Source organism: Caretta caretta, chromosome 1 (genome assembly GCF_965140235.1).
Source record: "Caretta caretta isolate rCarCar2 chromosome 1, rCarCar1.hap1, whole genome shotgun sequence".
In the NCBI taxonomy this organism is placed as follows: domain Eukaryota; kingdom Metazoa; phylum Chordata; order Testudines; family Cheloniidae; genus Caretta; species Caretta caretta.
The window spans coordinates 100,600,004-100,620,050 of NC_134206.1; the positions used below are offsets into that span (position 1 = coordinate 100,600,004).

Below are 20,047 nucleotides of genomic sequence, written 5' to 3' on the forward strand. Positions count from 1 at the left end.
AATTGCAATTAATCACTGTTAAACAGTAGAATAATGCCTATATGTAGAATACCAGTTGAAATTTATTAAATATTTTTGGATGTTTTCTACATTTTCAAATATGTCTGTTTCAGTTACAACACAGAATACAAAGTATACAGTGCTCACTTTAAATTTTTTATTACAAATATTTGCACAATAAAAATATTTCTTTTGGCTTTTTATAGTGCAAATATTTGTAATAAATATAAAGTGAGCACTGTACACTTTCTATTCTGTGTTGTAAATAAAATCAATATGTTGGAAAATGTAGACAACATCCAAAAATATTTAAATAAATGGTATTCTGTTGTTTAACAGCATGATTAATAGCTATTAATTTTTTAATCGCTTGACAACCCTATTGTTTTCATTTGCTCTGAGGCTGTTGGGCTGCTAGAAACAATGACCGCATGGTACTAAGCAGCCACCAGTTTGTTAAATACAAATTTCTGTAGATTTTTTTTCTACTGCTAGTGTCAAATGTATTTAATTATTACCTATTTAGGAATCTATCTTTCTTTTCTTTAAAGGCTATTGAACACCCAGTTCGTACCAATCAGATTCCTCGTCAGATTCCTGAACAATCATTCTACACAAAACCATTACCTGGCATTGTCATGGGAGGGATTCTGCCGTTTGGGTGCATCTTCATACAACTCTTCTTCATTCTAAATAGTATTTGGTAAGTTAACTTATTTGAACTCCCACAACATATAAGCTGTAATTTTTCTCTTTGAACCTTTTCTTCTCTAGAGAGCTTGACCCTGCCCGTAGTGTTTTCTAAAGTATTGATCATTTCACAAGAAATGAAAATGTTCGTCATTTAATATTCTGCTACTCAGAAAGCACTCCATGCTTTTATTTTTGCCCATGTGTGTAGAGAAATAACTCATTCTTACCAGCATGCAGCTGACCTGCACTAAGTTTTATGCACTACACCTTTGACTTCATAAAAGTGCCTCTGAAACTGACATTATGGTAGAAATTTGAAAGAAGTGAACAGTATATTACATTGGATTTATTAATTTAGCCTTTATAGAACAGTATTCTTGCTTCAGGAAAACAGATTTTTTCCTTTTCCCAAATCTTCATATAGGCATTAGGAAGTAATTCCTTTAACCATTCAAAATAACCCACTAAATACTCGTCCAGCATCAGTGAATTCAGATGTGTACTCTGAGTATGCTAACAAACTGCTCTACTATGAAAAATCTGCCATCCTTCTGGCACAATCTAGTTATCCAATCTCTCTAAGCTGTTTCTAAAGTATTGACACTTTTTTACCACTCTGCCACTTTCTGATTGAAATGTTGAGTAAAATCCTCGCTCTACTGAAGTCAGGGGGAGCTTTGCCATTCAGTGGACTTCAGTGGAGCTAGGATTTCGCTGGTGATGTGTTCGGTCGTCCTAAACCTCCAAATCTGAGAGAAATTTTAGGTTTTGAGCTTCTTTGCTTGCCATTTTAGAGTAAAGCTGCTGAATCATGCATTCCTGTTTGAAAAGCAAAGGACGAGTTAACTTCCATTTGTGTCTGCACCAATAACACTCTACCCTTGTGAGAAGGAGAAAATGTTGTTTAAGCTTCAGACTATACTAAAAATGAACATCTTGTGCTAGTGCTGCTTTTTCATATTGAGAGATTTATTTTGGAGGAAAGTGGCATTTTATCTTATTTTAATCCTCTGGTTTGATTGTAGGTCCCATCAGATGTATTATATGTTTGGCTTCCTATTTCTTGTGTTCATTATTTTGGTCATAACATGCTCTGAGGCCACTATACTGCTTTGCTATTTCCATCTGTGTGCGGAGGTAAGAAATATTCTTCAGTATTCACACTTTATACAATATCCAGGACATTTTCACAAAATCCAACTTCTATATCTGGAAATATTATCATTCCAGAATTTATCCAGAACTACTAGGATAACTAAGATCTTATTAAGACGAACTTTAAAATGTCATTGCTCCTTTCTGATAAGGGTTCTCATTACAAATATTATTTTGAATGCGTTTGTACCCAAATTCAGTACCAGTAAGATATAGCTCATCTTCAGTTATCCATCTCACTATTTTCAGTAGAAGTCAGTTGATTAGACAGACGCTTTTGCTTTGTCAAAAGTATTTTCTTTTTGATGCATGTGCTTCACCTACACAAGTTCATATTTGCATGCACCCTTAAAAATGTGGCTCTTGTTACTTGGGCTTGTAGATTTTTGCCTTTGTGGTGTAGATCTTTGACTTTCTGATTCATGGTATGAACTGTGATTAAGTGATCCAAAGTAATAAAATTTTATTTTTAGCTGTTTAATGTTAAATACCCAATAGGAAAAGTTCACTTGTAATTTTGCATCTAGTAATTAGCCAAGTTCAGGTTTCAGGAAATATTACTTAAGTTTTTCTTTTCTTCTAGGATTATCACTGGCAGTGGCGTTCATTCCTTACCAGTGGTTTTACTGCAGTTTATTTTCTGATATATGCAATACACTATTTCTTTTCTAAACTGCAAATCACAGGAACAGCAAGCACCATTTTGTACTTTGGTTACACCATGATAATGGTTTTGATCTTCTTTCTTTTCACGGGTAAGTGTATTGAATCGTTAGTTCTTGATATTGCTAGCTCTAATTTTAGTTGTATCTGCAGTGGAACGCTAAAAATATCATAAATAGAAATATCTGAATCTTTCTGTGAAACCATAACTGAACGTTAAATCCTTGATTTCAGGTCAGCTATTATGCTAATGTATTTTGCTATAAACTCTGTGTTGGAAATCTTAGCCTCTGACTTCAAAGGATTAAAATAGTATCTGAAGACTCATAGGTTAGTTGTACCTAGTACAATACACTAACAAATTATTTGTATTTACCTAATATTGCTATTGGTAACTCCTGCTGTTGAAACTAGGCTGCATTTAAGCACGTGCCTGAAATTGTCTTCCAAACATTTAAGGTTAGCTATAGTTGTGCAAATTGTTTAATGTGATATTACATCCCACTCACAGAATGATACATACATATTTAACAGAGTTTAAACTGAAGGACATAAGCTGAAAGCTATGAAAGGGTCCATGATCACATGAGTTCTAAAACATGCTTTTATGCAGAGGATAATTGAGACATGGAACTACCAAATGTAGTCAAAAATTGTGAGTGTAGGCTTAAATTGCAGCAAGGGTGGTTTAGGTTGGACATTAGGAGAAACTTCCTAACTGTCAGGTTAGTTAAGCACTGGAATAAATTGTCTACGGATGTTGTGGAATCTCTGTCATTGGAGATTTTTAAGAACGGGTGAGGCAAACACCTGTCAGAGATGATCTAGATAATACTTAGTCCTGCCTTGAGTGCAGGGGAGTGGACTAGAAGACCTCTTGAGGTCCCTTCCAGTCCTATGATTCTATGATATAAGCATATTTTAAAATGTTAAACAGGGAGGGGGTGCGTTGCAAGGTATAAATGTTATATGGGTCAACAGGTGGTCCTAGATTGAGCTGCAGAGCAGAATTTTAATCCAGAAATATTACTGGACTACAGGTGATGATGGTATGTTCTAGAAATAAAGATGGTAATATGGTGTAGTGGGTTTTGGTTTTTGAAGTGTGATGTTCTTGCAAAATTTGAAGCTTAAAGTATTGAATATCCTGCAGATAGTTCTGTTGCCTGAGTGTTATCTTGTTTCTTGGAGATGTGGGCTTTTCAGAGCAGTGTTATGATGAAGTCATATTAATAACTCCCTTGTAAGACTACTTCCATTATAAGCTTTACAAAATTGACCTTTTTACCTATTAGGCTTCAGTAAGAACTGAAAACAAGGGTTTAGGTGTCTTTTACAAAGATGGAGTTTAATCTTTGTGTTAACTTCCATGAGGTCTGGTGCTCATTTACATACACCGATGGGAGAAGCTCTTCCATTGTTGTAGGTAAAAAGAAAAGGAGTACTTGTGGCACCTTAGAGACTAATCAACTAATCAATTGCTGGTGAGTATTCGCTTCAGGTTGGGGGGCTGTCTGTAGGCAAGGACTGGCCTGTCTCCCAAGATTTGTGAGAGTGTTGGGTCATCCTTCAGGATAGATTGTACATCCTCGATAATGCGTTGGAGGGGTTTTAGTTGGGGGCTGAAGGTGACAGCTAGTGGCGTTCTGTTATTTTCTTTGTTGGGCCTGTCCTGTAGTAGGTGACTTCTGGGAACTCTTCTGGCTCTATCAGTCCGTTTCTTCACTTCTGCAGGTGGGTATTGTAGTTGTAAGAATGCTTGATCGAGATCTTGTAGGTGTTTGTCTCTGTCTGAGGGGTTTGATTATCATACACATTGTAAGGAGAATGATCACTTTAGATAAGCTATTACCAGCAGGAGAGTAGGGTGGGGGGAGAGAAAACCTTTTGTAGTGATAAACACCCATTTTTTCATGGTTTGTGTGTATAAAAACATCTTCTGTATTTTCCAGAGTATGCATCCGATGAAGTGAGCTGTAGCTCACGAAAGCTTATGCTCAGATAAATTGGTTAGTCTCTAAGGTGCCACAAGTACTCCTTTTCTTTTTGCAAATACAGACTAACACGGCTGTTACTCTGAAATTGTTGTAGGTAGTGTCTTCACGAAGCGGTACAGCAGTGTAAGTGTAGACGTACCCTAAAAAAGGTTTGAAATGTGGAGGGCTTTCCAAGCTTATAAGCACCAGAAGTTGTGTTGGAGGGAGAGGCTTAATACTTCCCTATGGCCTGTGATATGGATCTGCTTTTGGCGGATACAAGTTTACAGGCCCAAGGGCTTCAGAGAAATTAAACTCCCCGCCATCAAAATTTTTAACTAAAGTTGTGAGCAAAGTCATTTCAGCTGTATTTGACTTAAATGAGCATGGCTGGTGGGGGGAAATCTTTTTTGCATTTTAAAAAGAAAACTAGGGAAAACAAGAACCTAAGTTTCAGAATATTGTCCTTTTAAAATCATAACAATATTAGTTACAAAAAAAAATTAAAAACCTTCATCTATTAACTGCACATTTTCTGCATTTGTAACCTGCTATTCCCTGCCACCTGGAAGTTAAATACCTTCACCTAATCAATATGTATTTCTGTAAATCACAATTTACTACTTCAGTATTCATATTCTATATACTAATAGGTTAATCACTCCCAACATACAAGCTAGAAGTTCTGCTCTCCTTTATTCTGCCATCCTGCTTCTAGACCATGCATGAGGGGTAGAGACAGTCAGCATCTCAGACTGAGATAGAGAACTCTAAGCTTGGTTATATTAGAAAAATTGCATTGCTCTAACTAGATGTAATTACGTTGATTTAAACTCCTAATATAGATGCATTTACACCTGCTTAAGCCTTCCTTAGATACACTGATTTTTAAATTAACTCTTTTTTTAGTACAAACCAGACCTCTGTCTGTCTTAATGATATTGTAATATTGGCCAGAAACCAAAGGATATGAGCTTCTCTGATGGTCTAGAGAAGTCTTTTAACCAGTCCATTCTAGTCATGCTGTTTATAGACCCCAGAATACGGCATACAGTCAGGTAGGGACTTTACTTCAGCTCTCTTCTCCATGGAGGGAAGAGGATTTAGTGTAGTAGGCCCAGCATAACAGCCTCTTTGCACCTCAGGCAACATGCATCTGCCAGATTCCACTTGCCCTCCTTCCCTCAGGTCAGTTAACATGTCATAAAATGTAATCTGAGGGCATTAAAATATATCCAGTGCATCTCCTGTTCCCTTGCCCACTCAGCCTGGGTCATGAATGTTGCACCAGCAGCTGACTATCAGCAATCGGCTGTGCAGTGTCTGATGACAATTATGGGCTCAGGACAGAAGATACAAGTATCTTACCCTTTATCTGCCATGACACTGTCGCCACTAGCCCTTCATATCTGATACTGGGCTCAAGGGTATGTGAGTTATATTAGACAACTAAAATATACTTCTGAAGTTCATGTGCTTAGTTTTATGTGGTACTTGGTCAGTGTCTCTAACTTGAAGTTCAGTGAGGATACAGGCAGAGTTAAAATTGGTATTGAAACTTTAACTGAACATTTCCTGTTTATAGTGTTTAGATTTTCTGAAACTATATAATCCTTGAATGTTGTAAAAGGACATCAAACAACTCAACCATATTTCTAAATTCACTCTTTTGGTCTCAGAATAACATCCATACTATAACAGATTTCAGTTTGCTGTTTCTTCCAATAATTAGACGCACTTTAAAGTCTATGGAGTTACTGAAATATTTTAGGGATAAGTGTTTATATAAAGAGGGAGAGTTAAGGGATATGTTCCTCTCAGAACTCTTAAATGAAACAGCTCTTTACCAAAATCTGCTCCTAAAGGCAAGTAGCTTCCTGTGTCAAGATGATATAGAAGCTAAAAAGAAAAAATTGTAATTGTTGTATCAAAACTGTTCTGCTACTGCTTACTCATCCGTTAAAAATTGTCACTATCAGGAAGGGTTTTGACGGTGCCCTGCTGCTATGTCAGTGTAACACATGCTTCAGGCACTTGCTTCCATGCTGCATTCCAGGTCACTGATCAAACTCAGTAGGCAGGATACTGGGAGCCACATGACAAATCTTTGTGATTCACAGCTGGGCCCACAACTACGTATCATAGTAAATGAGTCAGTTAAACATCACTAGTTTAGCAAGCGTGAAAAAAATTACCATGATATCATTCATGATTCTTCACAGGATTTTACAGCATATGAGTTATTTGCTGAATTTCGATAATGTTCCTTATCAAAACATGTTGTCTTAAATAATTAGTTATTGGCCCTTACACAAGTTAAAGCTACAATAATACTAGGTATACTAAGGCAAAATCAGCTATCTGCATGGCTTTTGTGCTGGCCTAATTTTTCTGGGAAACAAAGGTTCTCATAACAGATGCTATGAAAGCCATCTATATGAACCATTTTTCTGATTTTTAGCTGTAGTTTGAAGGAATAATGTTAACGTGGTCAGTGTAGCTTCATCAGCATAGCTTTTGTGCCCATCAGTATATTTTTGGTATATCTCTCACACCTCACCAGAAAAGGATGGACAGAACTATTCTCAATTTCAAATGAAAGAGCTGTCTCCAAGAAATCAAGGAAGCAATCTTTGTCTTTAAACTTCAGTTCAATTGTGTCTTGATAATTAAACCTCTTTGACTGTATGATTAAACTATCTTTAAAAATATATATTTGTTAAAGCATGTGGCATGAAAATATTTCTACCATCGCAACTTTGGCAAAGACTGAAATTATATAAACTTGTAACTTGCTTAAACAGGACTATACCTGTGACTTTTGGGTGCCTTTTTAGTCTTCAGTGTCTCTGAACATTTTTAATATTATAACCTTAACAGAACAGCAGTTAAACTTAAATTCTGAACTACAGTGTTGAAAAATCCAAGCCACGTTTTTGAACTACAGATGTTAAACAATGAGCTATGAAATCCTTAAGTGCACTCAGGAAGTAGGTGTCAATTAAGAGTTTTGTAAATAATCCTTATTTATATTAGATCAGTAGTGTAAAAATCCACCCTGCTTGATGTTCGTGTCCTGTATAGCATACTTAAATTCTGCAGAATCTAAGCTGCTTCTTCAAGTGGAGTGCCCAGAGGGATACTACTTCAGGCACACATGCACCCTGTGTCTTGACTGGAGATTTTTGGTAGCAGTACCCGTTCGGACCATGCATTTTTCCTACGCTTCCTCGTGCCCCCTACAGAGGTGCTATAGGGCTCTTTGGGTGAACCACCCTCAATTTCTTTTCAACAGCCTTCAGCCAGACAAGGAATTTCATGTGTGCCTGTTTTCTCTTTAGAGTTAAAATAGTATATAGGGTTAGTTCTTTTGTACTTTATAGTTGTTGGAATGGAACAGTTCCTGTTTTCTCCCCCCTTCCCCCCCCCCCCCCCGCATATTTAGGGGTCTAAATTTGTTTCTTGGATCTGGGATGCCAGGCTCCCTGGGTGTTAAAAGGTGTCTCCAATGTCAAGAAGCAATTCCCATCAGCAATGGGCATTCTTCGCAGATATGTTGCTTGGGAGACTCACATATTCCCAACAAGTGCAAGATTTGCACTTCGTTTAAGGGAAGATCCCCTAAAAACAGAGGAATTAAGTATGCACTATTGATGACGGAGGAAGCCTTGTGACCAGCTTTGTGTCTGGGTACAGAGAACCCCCTGTCCAAGTGACCCTCTTCTTCTGTTAGTGCCCCTTCTACAATGAGATCACAGTCACAGAGAGCTTCCAAGGTGAAAGCAGTGTCAAGATCCCCAATGCTCTCCATGGGTGAAGTACCTATAACGCTGCCAGTGGTACTTAGAGCTTCCCACTCAAAGATGGAGGGGGATAAGAGGACCAGAGCGGAGTTCCTCAAAGAAGATTCAGTACAGGAGACCTCAGGCCCGAAGAAGACTGCTATTGAGTCTCCGAATACTTTGGGTATCATGAAACAATCTAAGACTTCATCTGAGTCCCATATCTTGGTGGTAAAGGTAACGAAGACCACTACTGCCACCATCAAAGGAGCGGCCTCATTGGAGTTTGTGGTACCCTTGGTACTGGCACCACTGTCTCAAACAGCAGCATCAGGAGCAACCTTGAGGCCCATGCCAAGTTTTGTTGTGCTCCCAGTACTGCAGGAGGTCCAGAATCTTAAAGACCTCATGATACTGAAGGAGCCTCCTTGCAACCTCCAGACACCTCTCCATACCAAGATCTGCTGGATCACTGACTACTCATGTTGTAGTGAGATCCACCACTTCTCCAGCTCTTACCATTCAGGAAGATGGGTTGTCATCTTCTGTACAATACCTAAAGGAGCATTTGGACTCAGAGCTTTCAGTTCAAGGCTCTCCAGTTTACTCCAAGGAGACATGCATTTCCTCTGCAAATGCAAGAAAGGCAAGATTACAAGACCTCTGCCTCTTAAAAATTGGGATGACCAACAATTGCTACCTCTCTCCCAATGCTTATGGTCCTCTTCCTTTGCCTTATTGTGATCCATGGGCAGTGTATTGCCAGCTGTTTTGAGGGTACCCAGTGGAATTTCATAAAGAACATAAGACCTTGTTCCCTGGTACCATCCATTCCTCCTCTCCGCTCTGAATTGGCAGCGGCAAGGAGGAGGCAGTAATGCCGCCGCCACCACCACCATTGTTAGCTGATGACTTTTGGCAGTTCCAGGACCTGATGAGGCAAGTCGCGGACACACTTCAAATTCCTCTGGAAGAAGTCCAGGATTCCTACCACAAATCCCTTGACGTATTCATAGAATCATAGGACTGGAAGGGATCTTGAGAGGTCTTCTAGTCTAGTCCTCTGCACTCAAGGCCAGACTAAATATTATCTAGATCATCCCTGACAGGTATTTGTCTAATCTGTTTTTTATATTGCATACCTCCATTTCAGCATGGGTGGTATTGCTGATTAAAGATGCTCTTCTTGAGCTAGCTAAGACCAGCTGGCAAACTCCAACAGCAATCCGTACATGCAAGCATGCTGATTAAAAAAACAAAACAACAAAAAAAACCCTACGTTCTGGCCAGGGATTCGAAAACTTTGTTTTCACATCCGGCACCAAATTCTCTGGTTGTGGACACAGTTAATGAAAGGGGGAGCGAGCATATTAAGAAAGCTACCCCACATAATAAGGACCAGAAGTGTCTGGGATCTTTTCAGTCATAAAAACTAGTCTTCATGGATATTACGTTTCAGGATAGCTAATCACCTGGTGCTGGTATCAAAACCTGAACTATGAGAACTTTAATGCTTTTATTGACCCTTTATCCCAGAAATATCAGTTTAGTGCCATAATAAAGGAGGGTCAGCTCTTGATGAAGACTTCTTTGCAGGCTTCATGTAATGTTGCCAATGTTGCAATAAAAGAGAAGTTAGCAAGTCTTGGTCAGTGCAAAGATTCTGTCCTGCTCAATTTTCCACCTTCTATAGGCCATCTGAACTACTGGCTAATAAGTCAAATTTTTTTAAAAAGAAACCAATGACTACTTCAGCTGCGTCATCCCAGCCATCAACATCTTCCAAGTGCCAGTTCAAGTCATGTCCTTGGAGCACCCATAGGGGGACACATCTTGAAGAACCACAGTTACTGTACAGGGTGAGTAACCTTTTTTTTTTAGTGGTTTGGTCGAGAGTCTAAACCACCTGATAGTCAGGGTTTCTCAGTTGCACTATACTACCCCTCTTCCTCAATTTGTACACCGCCTCTCTCTATTCCAATAGGCATGGGAGGCTATAACATTGGACAAATGGTATTGGAGGCCATTACTTCTGGTTATGTGATACAGTTTACCTCTCTCCTGCCCACCCCACCCCTTCCTTGTCCCACTTCAGGGAGCACCATCATGATCAATTCCTGAGACAAGAGATCACATCACTCTTAAGTCTAGGTGCCGTAGAACTAGTTTCACTTCAACACAGAGGAAAAGTGTTTTATTCATGGTATTTTCTGATGCCCAAGGAAAAGGGAGTAGGAGGCCAATTCTAGATCTCTGACAGCTGAACAGCACGTCAGATATCTGAAATTCCAGGTGGCATTCCTAGCAGGTGTCATTTCCCTCCCTGGAGTCCAGGGACTGATTTGCAATTCTTGACCTCAAAGGTGCTGCTTCCATGTAGCAATTCATCGCGCTCTCAAAGATTTTTTTCACATTTGATCACAATCAAGACCAGTATTGGGTTCTACCTTTTGGCCTTTCTTCCACCCCAAGGATTTACTCAAAAATCATAGCAGTTGTAACTGCCCACCTCTGTCATCTAGAAATAAATCTTTCCATATTTCAGTGACTGACTCCTCAAGGATCAGTCTTATTGGGAGGTGCTGTCAGCAGTTCAGACAACTTATTCCATAGTTTAGTCCTACAAATAAATATCAAGAAATTGGCTTTGACCCCTACACAGTGAATAATTTTTATAGGAGTTTTTTCTGGATGCAATGACTGGCAGGGCTTATCTCCCTCCTGTCAGGTTCCTCGCTCTAAAGAACCTTATCCAGAGAATGCACCTCAGTCCTCAAATTCCAGCAAGGATATATCTGCAGCTTCTGGGACATAGGGTAGCTTGTGTTTTTTGTAACACAAAATGTCAAGTTACATATTTGATATCAACAATTTACATACCCAACACAGTCTGAATAAGCGGGTGTCCGTATCCAGCCGGGTCTGACAGTCACTCACATGGTAGAAGGTTTTGAAGGAATCCCATTCATTAAGAATCCTCCTAAGATCATAACATTGAATGCTTCCCTCTTGAGATGGGGAGCACAACCAGGTCCTCATGCAGCCTGGTGCAAATGGGAATACTTGCATATCAGTCTGCTGGAGTTAAAAGTTACCAGAAATGCTTGTCTCCACATTCTTCCCCTAATCAAAAACAAATCGATCAAGATCATGATAGACAACATACCTTGTATATATTATATCAGTGGTCAGGGAGGAGCCCATTTCCCCCTCACTCTGCATCAGTGATAGAGCTCTGGAATTAGTGCATCGGTCATTTTGGCTTCTTACCTCCTGGGTGTAAAACACCATGGCAGACATTTTTCGCTAAATTACAAATGGGAGTTGGACTCTTGAACCCACGCAAAAAATTTTTTGCTTGGGGATTTTCTGAGGTCTGTCCTTTCACCACTGCAACCAGGAAGATGTGCACAAAATCTTCGTCCAGAGGAGGACTCGATCCCCAATCTCTAGGAGATGCCTTTTTCATTACGTGAACAAAGGGTCTTTTTATGTATATCCACCAACTCCATTGCTTTCAAAGGTTTTAAACAATATCAAGCAAGACCAAGCCAGGGTTATTTTGACTGCACCAACTTGGCCAAGACAAGTTTGGTTTCCTTACATCATCAGACTCACTTCTCTCCCTCTGTCGCAGCTCCCAGTCAGTTTTCAACTGTTGTCTCAGAATGTGGATTGAACACTTCACCCCAATCTGAATGGTCTGCAACTCCAATCATGGCTCCTCAGTGGTTCTTGGGACTAGAAGCATCCTGTTCATTTGGGAGTAAAACATGTGGTGTTAAATAGCAGGAATTTACAAGACACACCATCAGAAAGGGAAAAGACTTCATCTTTGATGTCATCACCATAATCTTTCACCTGTCCAGTTATCTCTTTCCATAACCTTGGATTACCTGTTGTAATTGAAAACATCCAGTCTCTCTCTGAGTTCCATCAAGTTTCATTCAGTGTCAATAACAGCTTTCTACTTGCCAGTACACAGTTTCTCCATTTTCGCACATCTGAGCATGATGAGTTTCCTGAATGGTCTTACGAAACTTCTTCCACAATTTAGAGCTCCTATTCCACTTAGGGTCTCAACCTTATTTTTAACAGTCTCCTGAGAAAGCCTTTTGAGCCACTAGCTGTGTGTTGTCTGTTACATTTTCTATGAAGATAAATTTTCTTGGTGGCTTTCACTTCTGCACAAAGGGTTGGGGAGATTGGGGCTCTGATGGCATGCTCTGTATTTACTGTGTGCTCCAAGGAGAATGTATCATTATAATCCTATCCAAAAATTTTACCTAAAGTTTCTTCTGAGTTTCATGTTAACCAGACTATTTACCTTCCAGTTTTCTTTTCTTAGCTGCATCAGTCTACAGAAGAAGAGACCTTCCATAAACTAAATGTTAAGAGGGCATTGGCCTTTTACTTGGACAGAGCCAGAGCATTCATGAAGTCCCCTAGACTTTGTCCCTATTTTGGATAGGTCTAGGGCAGGAGTGGGCAAACTTTTTGGCCTAAGGGCCACATCTTGGAATAGAAGTTGTATGGTGGGCTATGAATACTCTCAAAAATGGGGTTGGGAGGGGGTGAGGGCTCTGGTTGGGGGTGTGGGATCCGGGGTAGGGCCAGAAATGAGGAGTTCAGGGTGCAGGAGGGGGCTCCGTGCTGAGGTGGGATGCAGGGCAGGAGGCTGGTGATGAGGAGCTTGGGATGTAGGAGGGTGCTCCGGGCTGGGACTGAGGGGTTTGGAGAGCGAGCAGGGCTGGGGCAGGGGGTTGGGGTGCAGGCTCTGGCTGGGGTTGCGGGCTCTGGGGATGAGGAGTTTGGAGTGTAGGAGGGTGCTCCGGGCTGGGACCAAGGGGTTTGGAGGGCGGGAGGGGGATCAGAGCTGTGGCAGGGGGTTGAGGCATGGGGGGTGAGGGCTCCGTCTGGGGGTGCAGGCTGGGGATGAGAGGTTTGGGGTGCAGGAGGGTCCTCTGGCCTGGCATCAAAGGGTTTGGAGGGCGGGAGGGGATTAGGGCTGGGGCAGAGGGTTGGGGCATGAGGAGAGGCTCAGGGGTGCAGGCTGTGGGTGGCACTTACCTTAAGGGGCTCCCAGAAGCAGCAGTATGTCCCTTCTCCAGCTCCTACAGAGGCATGGCCAGGCAGTTCTGTGCGCTGTCCACTGCCCCTGCAGGCACTGCCCCTGCAGCTCCCATTGGCCGCAGTTCCCAGGAGAATGGGAGCGATGCTTGGCACAGGGGCAGCATGCAGAGCGGAGCCCCCTGGCTGTCCATATGTGTAGGAGCCGGAGGGGGGCCATGCCGCTGCTTCCGGGAGCCACGTGGAGCGGCCCCTGACCCTGCTTCCCGGCTGGAGTGGGACAAGCCCCAGACCCTGCTCCCCAGCGGGAGCTCGAGGGCTGGATTAAAACAAGCTGGCAGGCCGGATTTGGCCTATGGGCCATAGTTTGCCCACCCCAGTCTAGGGGATCATGAAAAGACACTCTCTCTATCGATCTGTGTATATATTACCTGTTACGGTTTGGCTTATGCTCAGCCTCCCATGTGAGTGACTGCACATTCTATCTACTAGATCAGTCTACATCTGTAGCCCTACTCAGGGATGTTCCAGTTGCTGAGATCTGCAAAGCTGCAATGTGGATTTCAGTGCATACTTTCTCCAGGCATTGATTATGCTTTGGTTCACTCTGCTAGATTGGAGGCTGCAAGAAGGCAATACCATTCTCTCTTCAGTGCTGGACTCTGTTCTGAACCTCCCACCTCCTTAAGGGGGTCACTGTTGGGGAGTCACCTGAAGTGGAGCACCCACAGGGACGCTAATCAGAGAAGGAGAGGTTACTCTGTTACCCACACAATTTAGGGTTCTCTCACACACCCCTTTGGGTACTCAGGAAATAAGGGAAGCAACTCTATCCTTCCATGGGCCAACACCCATTCCCAGTGGGCTCAGGGCTGTAAAGGTCTGTAGGGCCTTTTACCAGTGAAAGAGCCTTACACAGTAATATCCTTAACCTCTATTAACAGTTACCAAAACAGAATACGCATGCTAAGCATACAATGCTCACCACTCCCAGTAAGGCAGATGAACTTTTCTTGATGGCCGGTCAAGATTAGGTCATTCGGAGCTCCAGCTTCTGCACGGTATTATCAGCAGGGTGTTGAGGTCTGGCAGCTCTGATCCTGGGCTGTGTCCTGGTGTTAGGGTCCAAAGAACTTCCCTTTGAACCCCAGTTCATGTAGTTAAAATTTGGGTCCTGCTTAGTTTTCCCTAACTAATCATTTTAAACTAAAGTGCTACAATACTGTTTTTCACCAATCCTAGCCGATTACAAAACTATAATCAGGCCCCACCACCTTCATTGATTTAAACTTTGAAAAATTAAATATGCAACAGACAAACAATAAAGAATCAGACAGAGACCACACAGATAGAGAAGTAGGGACCATAAAGGCAAAACAATATAGATTTCACAATCACAACTGTTAAGTGGTTTCTTGCGAGACAGAATATTAGCAAAGTTTTCTTTAAACATATTAGGATCTGTTGCTTTATCTGGTGATGGTAGATTCTGTTAGAACAGGCTCACCTTCTTAACAGCCTGATAGGACATTGCTTTGGTGCAATAGATGGAATGTGAGGATGTGACTCTGCAACTTAGTACATGGCTGCTGTTTCTCACTCTGGCTGCTGCTTTTACTGCAGAAAGAGGCCTCAGACCTTACAACTCACCTTGTGTAGTAACAAGTTATTTGAGATGTGTCCCTCTGTAGGTGCTCTGCTACCTGCCCTCCTTCCCCTCTGCTTAGGAGTTTCCTACTATGGTAGGGAAGAAACTGAGGCCGATTCGCCCAGGCAGCCCTATGAAGCCAGAGTGTGGGGCACAAGGATGTGTGGGCTGAACGACCAATGCTACCAAAAATCGGTGATCAAAGGCTTGGGTGCATGTGCACCTGAAGTGGAGCACCCATAGGGGGACACCTCTCAAACTCCATTTATTGCACAAAGTGAATAACCTCTCCTTTCATTTAAAAAAAAAATCTTTCTACCGCTTGATGTGCCGAATTTGGAAAGGGTTTTTAATGTGTATGTAAATCAGTGCAGTACTATCTTCCTAAGTTTGCCCACAGTAATTGAGGTGTCAACTGAACAGTGTAATGACACTATTAATGTCATACATAGCTGATCACTTGAGCAGATGCAGTTGGGAAAGGTGTGGTTGTGAACCTGATAGGGAAATGCTTAAAGGAGGGAAATGAAAGACTTGGGGTGGAGATGGCAGGGGGAGAGAAAAGAGAAACAAAGAACAGAAATAGCTCTGGTCTTAAAGGTGAGTGATTTCTTCCACTGAGTGATGCTGAATGTAATGAAGCATTAATAAATAAAAATTTGATTAAAGTTCAGTTACTATATAAATACCGTATTCTATCTTTATGTAAACTTTCCATTGACACTAGGTGATCAGCTGTGGAGGGTAATATGTAGTCCTAAACTTATATCCTGGTGTACAGAAAAATGTAATTTGGTCCTACACACAGAGTGAGTTTCTAATTTCTGTGTTAGACCCTATACTAGTTGTGCTAATGTGTAACTCTTTGTTTTGAAAGAAGAATTCTGTCTACGTGTACATTTCCATATTTGTGAATCTTTTTGAAAAAAAAATTTTTTTTTTTTTGTAGGGACAATTGGATTCTTTGCATGCTTTTGGTTTGTGACCAAAATTTACAGCGTGGTGAAAGTTGACTGACTAAAGAAAACCCCAGTGTGTGAAACTTGGTACAGAAGAGATTTAATCTTCATTAACATAATTTAAAGACCTGTTCTTGGTGGTGAACTTAAGCTTTATCAGAAGTTATGACATCTTGTTCCTTGGGAATGATACTGAATATACACCCTCCTCAAAACACTTTTTGTATTGTGATTTAACAATCTGTTTTCATTCAAATCTTCTTAATGAAGACCAGAGTTAAATATTGTAAGCATTTGTAAATATAACTATACTGAAATAGAAACATTAAATTCTAATGGCAGAATAGAAGTGGCTGTATTACACAATTTGATACTGCTGAATAAAGTACAATTGTAAATAGGATTTTCTAGGCTTGGTAGGAGGGATGAATTATTTTTCTTTTGAAGGAAATGAGAACTTTTTATCATGCTAACTTTAAAGGATGTCTCCAAGGTGGGTTGCTGTTTTGGATGTGGTTTTTATTTCGTACTAGTGATATGTCCATAAATATTCCAATTTCTGTGACTTCATTGGTTTCAGTGTTGTTGGCCTTTTAAACTATGTGCCTCTGAGTCTTTGAATTTATAAATTCATAATCTTGTTGTAAAAATGTCTTCAGTGGGTCATTACATATTAGACGTTTATGAAGTTATGTAAATACAAATATATTGACAAGGGAGGTTTTAAAATTATGTGGAGTCTTTTATTGCGTTTTACTGTATTTGGTTAATGTATATTGACACTCCTTTTGATCTGGGAAAAAATCAGTTTTGTCCTAAATGACTAATGCTTAAAATGTGATAGTGGTGCATGAGAATGAAATTAGACATTACACGTATGCACTACAGGATTAATCAAGCCCTTAACCAAGCTACTTTTTCTGAGACTAAATCATATGTGGAGAAGATCTTAATATATGTGCAGCATTCACTGCTGATCTTTTTTTAACTGATCTTAATGATGCATATTCCATAAAGCAACTGTGGCTAGATCTATTTAAGCAAAAAAAAAGAACCACTGTTTTTGCCTCATGTTCAGAGAAACTATCAGTTCCAGGTGACTAACTGACTAGAATTAATTATTTCACAGTACCTGTGAACAAAATTGAAATGTTACCTTGTTCAATAATTTAGATTCATAACTGTTCATCTGTCAACAAGGGCAGCATGTTTCCCACAGTCTGATAAAATTTTATTAAACTGCATGTACTAGTTGTCAGTCATAAATTAAATTTCTTTTGTCTGATTTTTCTAATGGTATGCTTTTCTAAAAGACCTTAATCTAATGATGCTCGAATACTGAATCAATAAAAATATTGTTGGTTAAGGTAACTTGTCATTATTAAGATCTCCAAGCTATGTAAAGTACTTACTTCTCCATGCATCTGAAGAAGTGAGGTTTTTACCCACGAAAGCTTATGCTCAAATAAATCTGTTAGTTTTTAAGGTGCCACCAGATTCCTTGTTACTTAAGATAAAGCAGTTTTCCAAGTTTTTTGTTCAAAAACAGAAAAACACAAGTTTGGATAACTTTTGTATTCTTGGTTTATCTGGTTAGAGCTTAATTCTGAACTCTTAACTATTCAGACCCCCCAAAATCTTCATTTATGAAACTGGATATATTTGCAAAGTGACAAGTGTGCATACCTATCACATCTACAAAACTCAAACATTTTGATTCAGTGAAATTGGACTCTGCCCACAACAATAATCAGTATTTACTTAAAAGTATAAATACTTGGCTTGTCACAACATAACTCTGATCCCTGGATTGTTTATGTATTTTGTTGCTTTAATTTAGGTATATTTTAAATGGATAATTTAAAAGCATTAATGGAAAGATTTTTTTCTAAAATATTTAAAAGTAGAGCCCATCAGAAATTTGCCAGTGAAACCAGTTTTCCATCAAAAATACCAGTTCATCAAAAGTAGTATGCTTCTGTGGAACCCAGGTCAGTTTCACCGTGCTATGTGCACCATACAGGGGCAAATCTGTCAAATCATGTCAATTTCAGTCTGGACTAATTTATACTATGGTGCAGCTGCACCGATGCAGCTATTCTGCTGTAGTGTGTCTGCTGAAGACACGCTATGCCTGTGGCAGAGCGTCTCCCACCAACATAGTGCAATGCAGACACCATTTTAAGTTGATGTGACTTATGTCACTTGGGGGATGGCTTTTTCACACTCCTGTTGACTTAAGTGGTAGTGTAGATGAGCCCTGAGTAGCTGCAGGGGATCCTACAGAGCATACCTTACTTTGGAAACAATGCCATGTTTGGTTGTTTTTTAAAATGAAAATCTCATGGAATTTTGAGTTCAGGGGAAATATCAGAAATATTGTTTGGTCAAAACAAACTGAAATGTTAAAATTTGCTGCAAAATGGAAACTCCCAAGTTTTGATCAGTACTACTTATGATTGGTTTTTCTTGAGAATTTCAGTTTAATGGAAGTGTGATGTTACAGTGAAGTAATCTTGACAGTATGTATGCAGACACTGTATTTGCGGCTGATCACTATAATTTTTTTCAGAATAGTATAGTTTCCAAATAACCTCTTAAACCTTTTACTACTCCTGCTCTTAAAAGTCCATTGTATGACCTAATGCCTCTGTGTGTTTGATGCTACAATCAATGCCTTACAATGTGCAATATGTGTTTTAAAATGGAGACTGCCTGTAAAATCAGTTTCAGACTTTGAAAACTTGATTTCAGTGGACTAATAAGTCCCTCCCAAAAAAAGTTAAATGCATCACAAGTTTCAAAAAAAGCCATTTTAGAGCTGTATAACCTCAAGACTTAACTTATTCCAAAGTTCAAAACAAATTCTACATCTCAATGTGATTTTTAAGTCTAAATAACTGAAAGCCGACGCTATGTTTTGGAGTTACAGGGCATCAAAATCGCTCTACTCTAGTGAATATACCATGTCTCCCTAATAACATACTTGGAAGAACTGGGACTAGAACCCTTGTCCACTGCTCCAAAATATTTGGTTCTGCATGTGAGACAACGGGAGATTAGTTCACGGTTATGGAAGTGTCTCTGTTGGGGTAGCTGATCACAGGTTAGAAAAAACAATGTGCTCATACACCTGTACCTACTGAAGTAAACAGCAAAAAAACCTTACTCTTTATGGCACTTGGAGTAGCATTCGTGCCGTAACTGCCATTGAAATTAGGGGGAACAGTATGTGGTCCTCACTTATCTACAACAACAAAAATTCAAATTTGCTTAATGTCAGGCTGTTTTGAAACGTAGCCAATGCATGGGTTCCCGGGCAACTTAACTGAATGGAAAGGTTGAAGGAGTAGGAACAAGCTCGTGAGCTATCACAAAACAAAGCAATGTTGGACAAAACTCAGTTTCAAATCTTTGTCAAATTGTAGTGAGGTGGGCACAAACTGATTCTGTGAAGCTTGAAGGAAATACAAAATTCTCCTTTGAACTCTGAAAGCAATCTTCAAGCCAAACCCATTTTACAAGCCGGTATAGGGATGGTTAAAATAGAGTTCCATAATGGAAACTTGTTCTGCTCTGAATTAGAGAGAGGCTACTTCTACATCGAGGTAGTTTCTCTGTACAGTTTTCAGGTGTATGTTTTGCTTGGTATTTTGATACTATATGTCCAGCTACATATAAGCAGCCACAGGTATCTTAATCTGCAACCCACCATCTCCCACAGTTCTGAACATCTGGGCTGCTTTCCTTTCTGTGCAGCTTTACAGAGAGAGATCAGTTGTTTGGATCTGCGTGTTCTGGCCACCCCCACTCTGCTCCTACTTATCTCCAGATTCCCAGCCTGCATGACAGCAAACAGTGGTGGGATCCACAGAAAGAGTCCTTACCCTGCCATGTGAACTGTTTCAGCCCAGCTTTTGGGCAGGTATGAGCAGACTTCTCCCTCTCCAATGTTTCTCCTCCCTTGGTCAGTTAACCCCTCAGGTGTATAACCCTCCCTCTGACTCCACTTCAGCATCTCCCTGTGGGCCCCTCTGTTCCTTGCAGACATAGAGCAGCCAAGAAGGCACAGAATTAAATCCTCCCTATGTGGAAGGCAGC

The 20,047-nt window shown here is 40.3% G+C and overlaps 1 protein-coding gene across 1 annotated transcript in view; it reads left to right on the forward strand.

Annotated features, from left to right (window-relative positions):
- Positions 1-17,312, forward strand: part of TM9SF2 (transmembrane 9 superfamily member 2) — a 69,890-nt gene extending 52,578 nt beyond the window's left edge. Inside the window, exons 14-17 of the mRNA XM_048854163.2 lie at positions 552-703; positions 1,719-1,830; positions 2,432-2,603; positions 15,937-17,312. Coding sequence (XP_048710120.1) covers positions 552-703; positions 1,719-1,830; positions 2,432-2,603; positions 15,937-16,004 — 504 coding nt within the window. The 3' untranslated portion in view covers positions 16,005-17,312. The remainder of the gene's footprint in view (positions 1-551; positions 704-1,718; positions 1,831-2,431; positions 2,604-15,936) is intronic.
- The last annotated feature ends 2,735 nt before the right edge of the window (positions 17,313-20,047 follow it).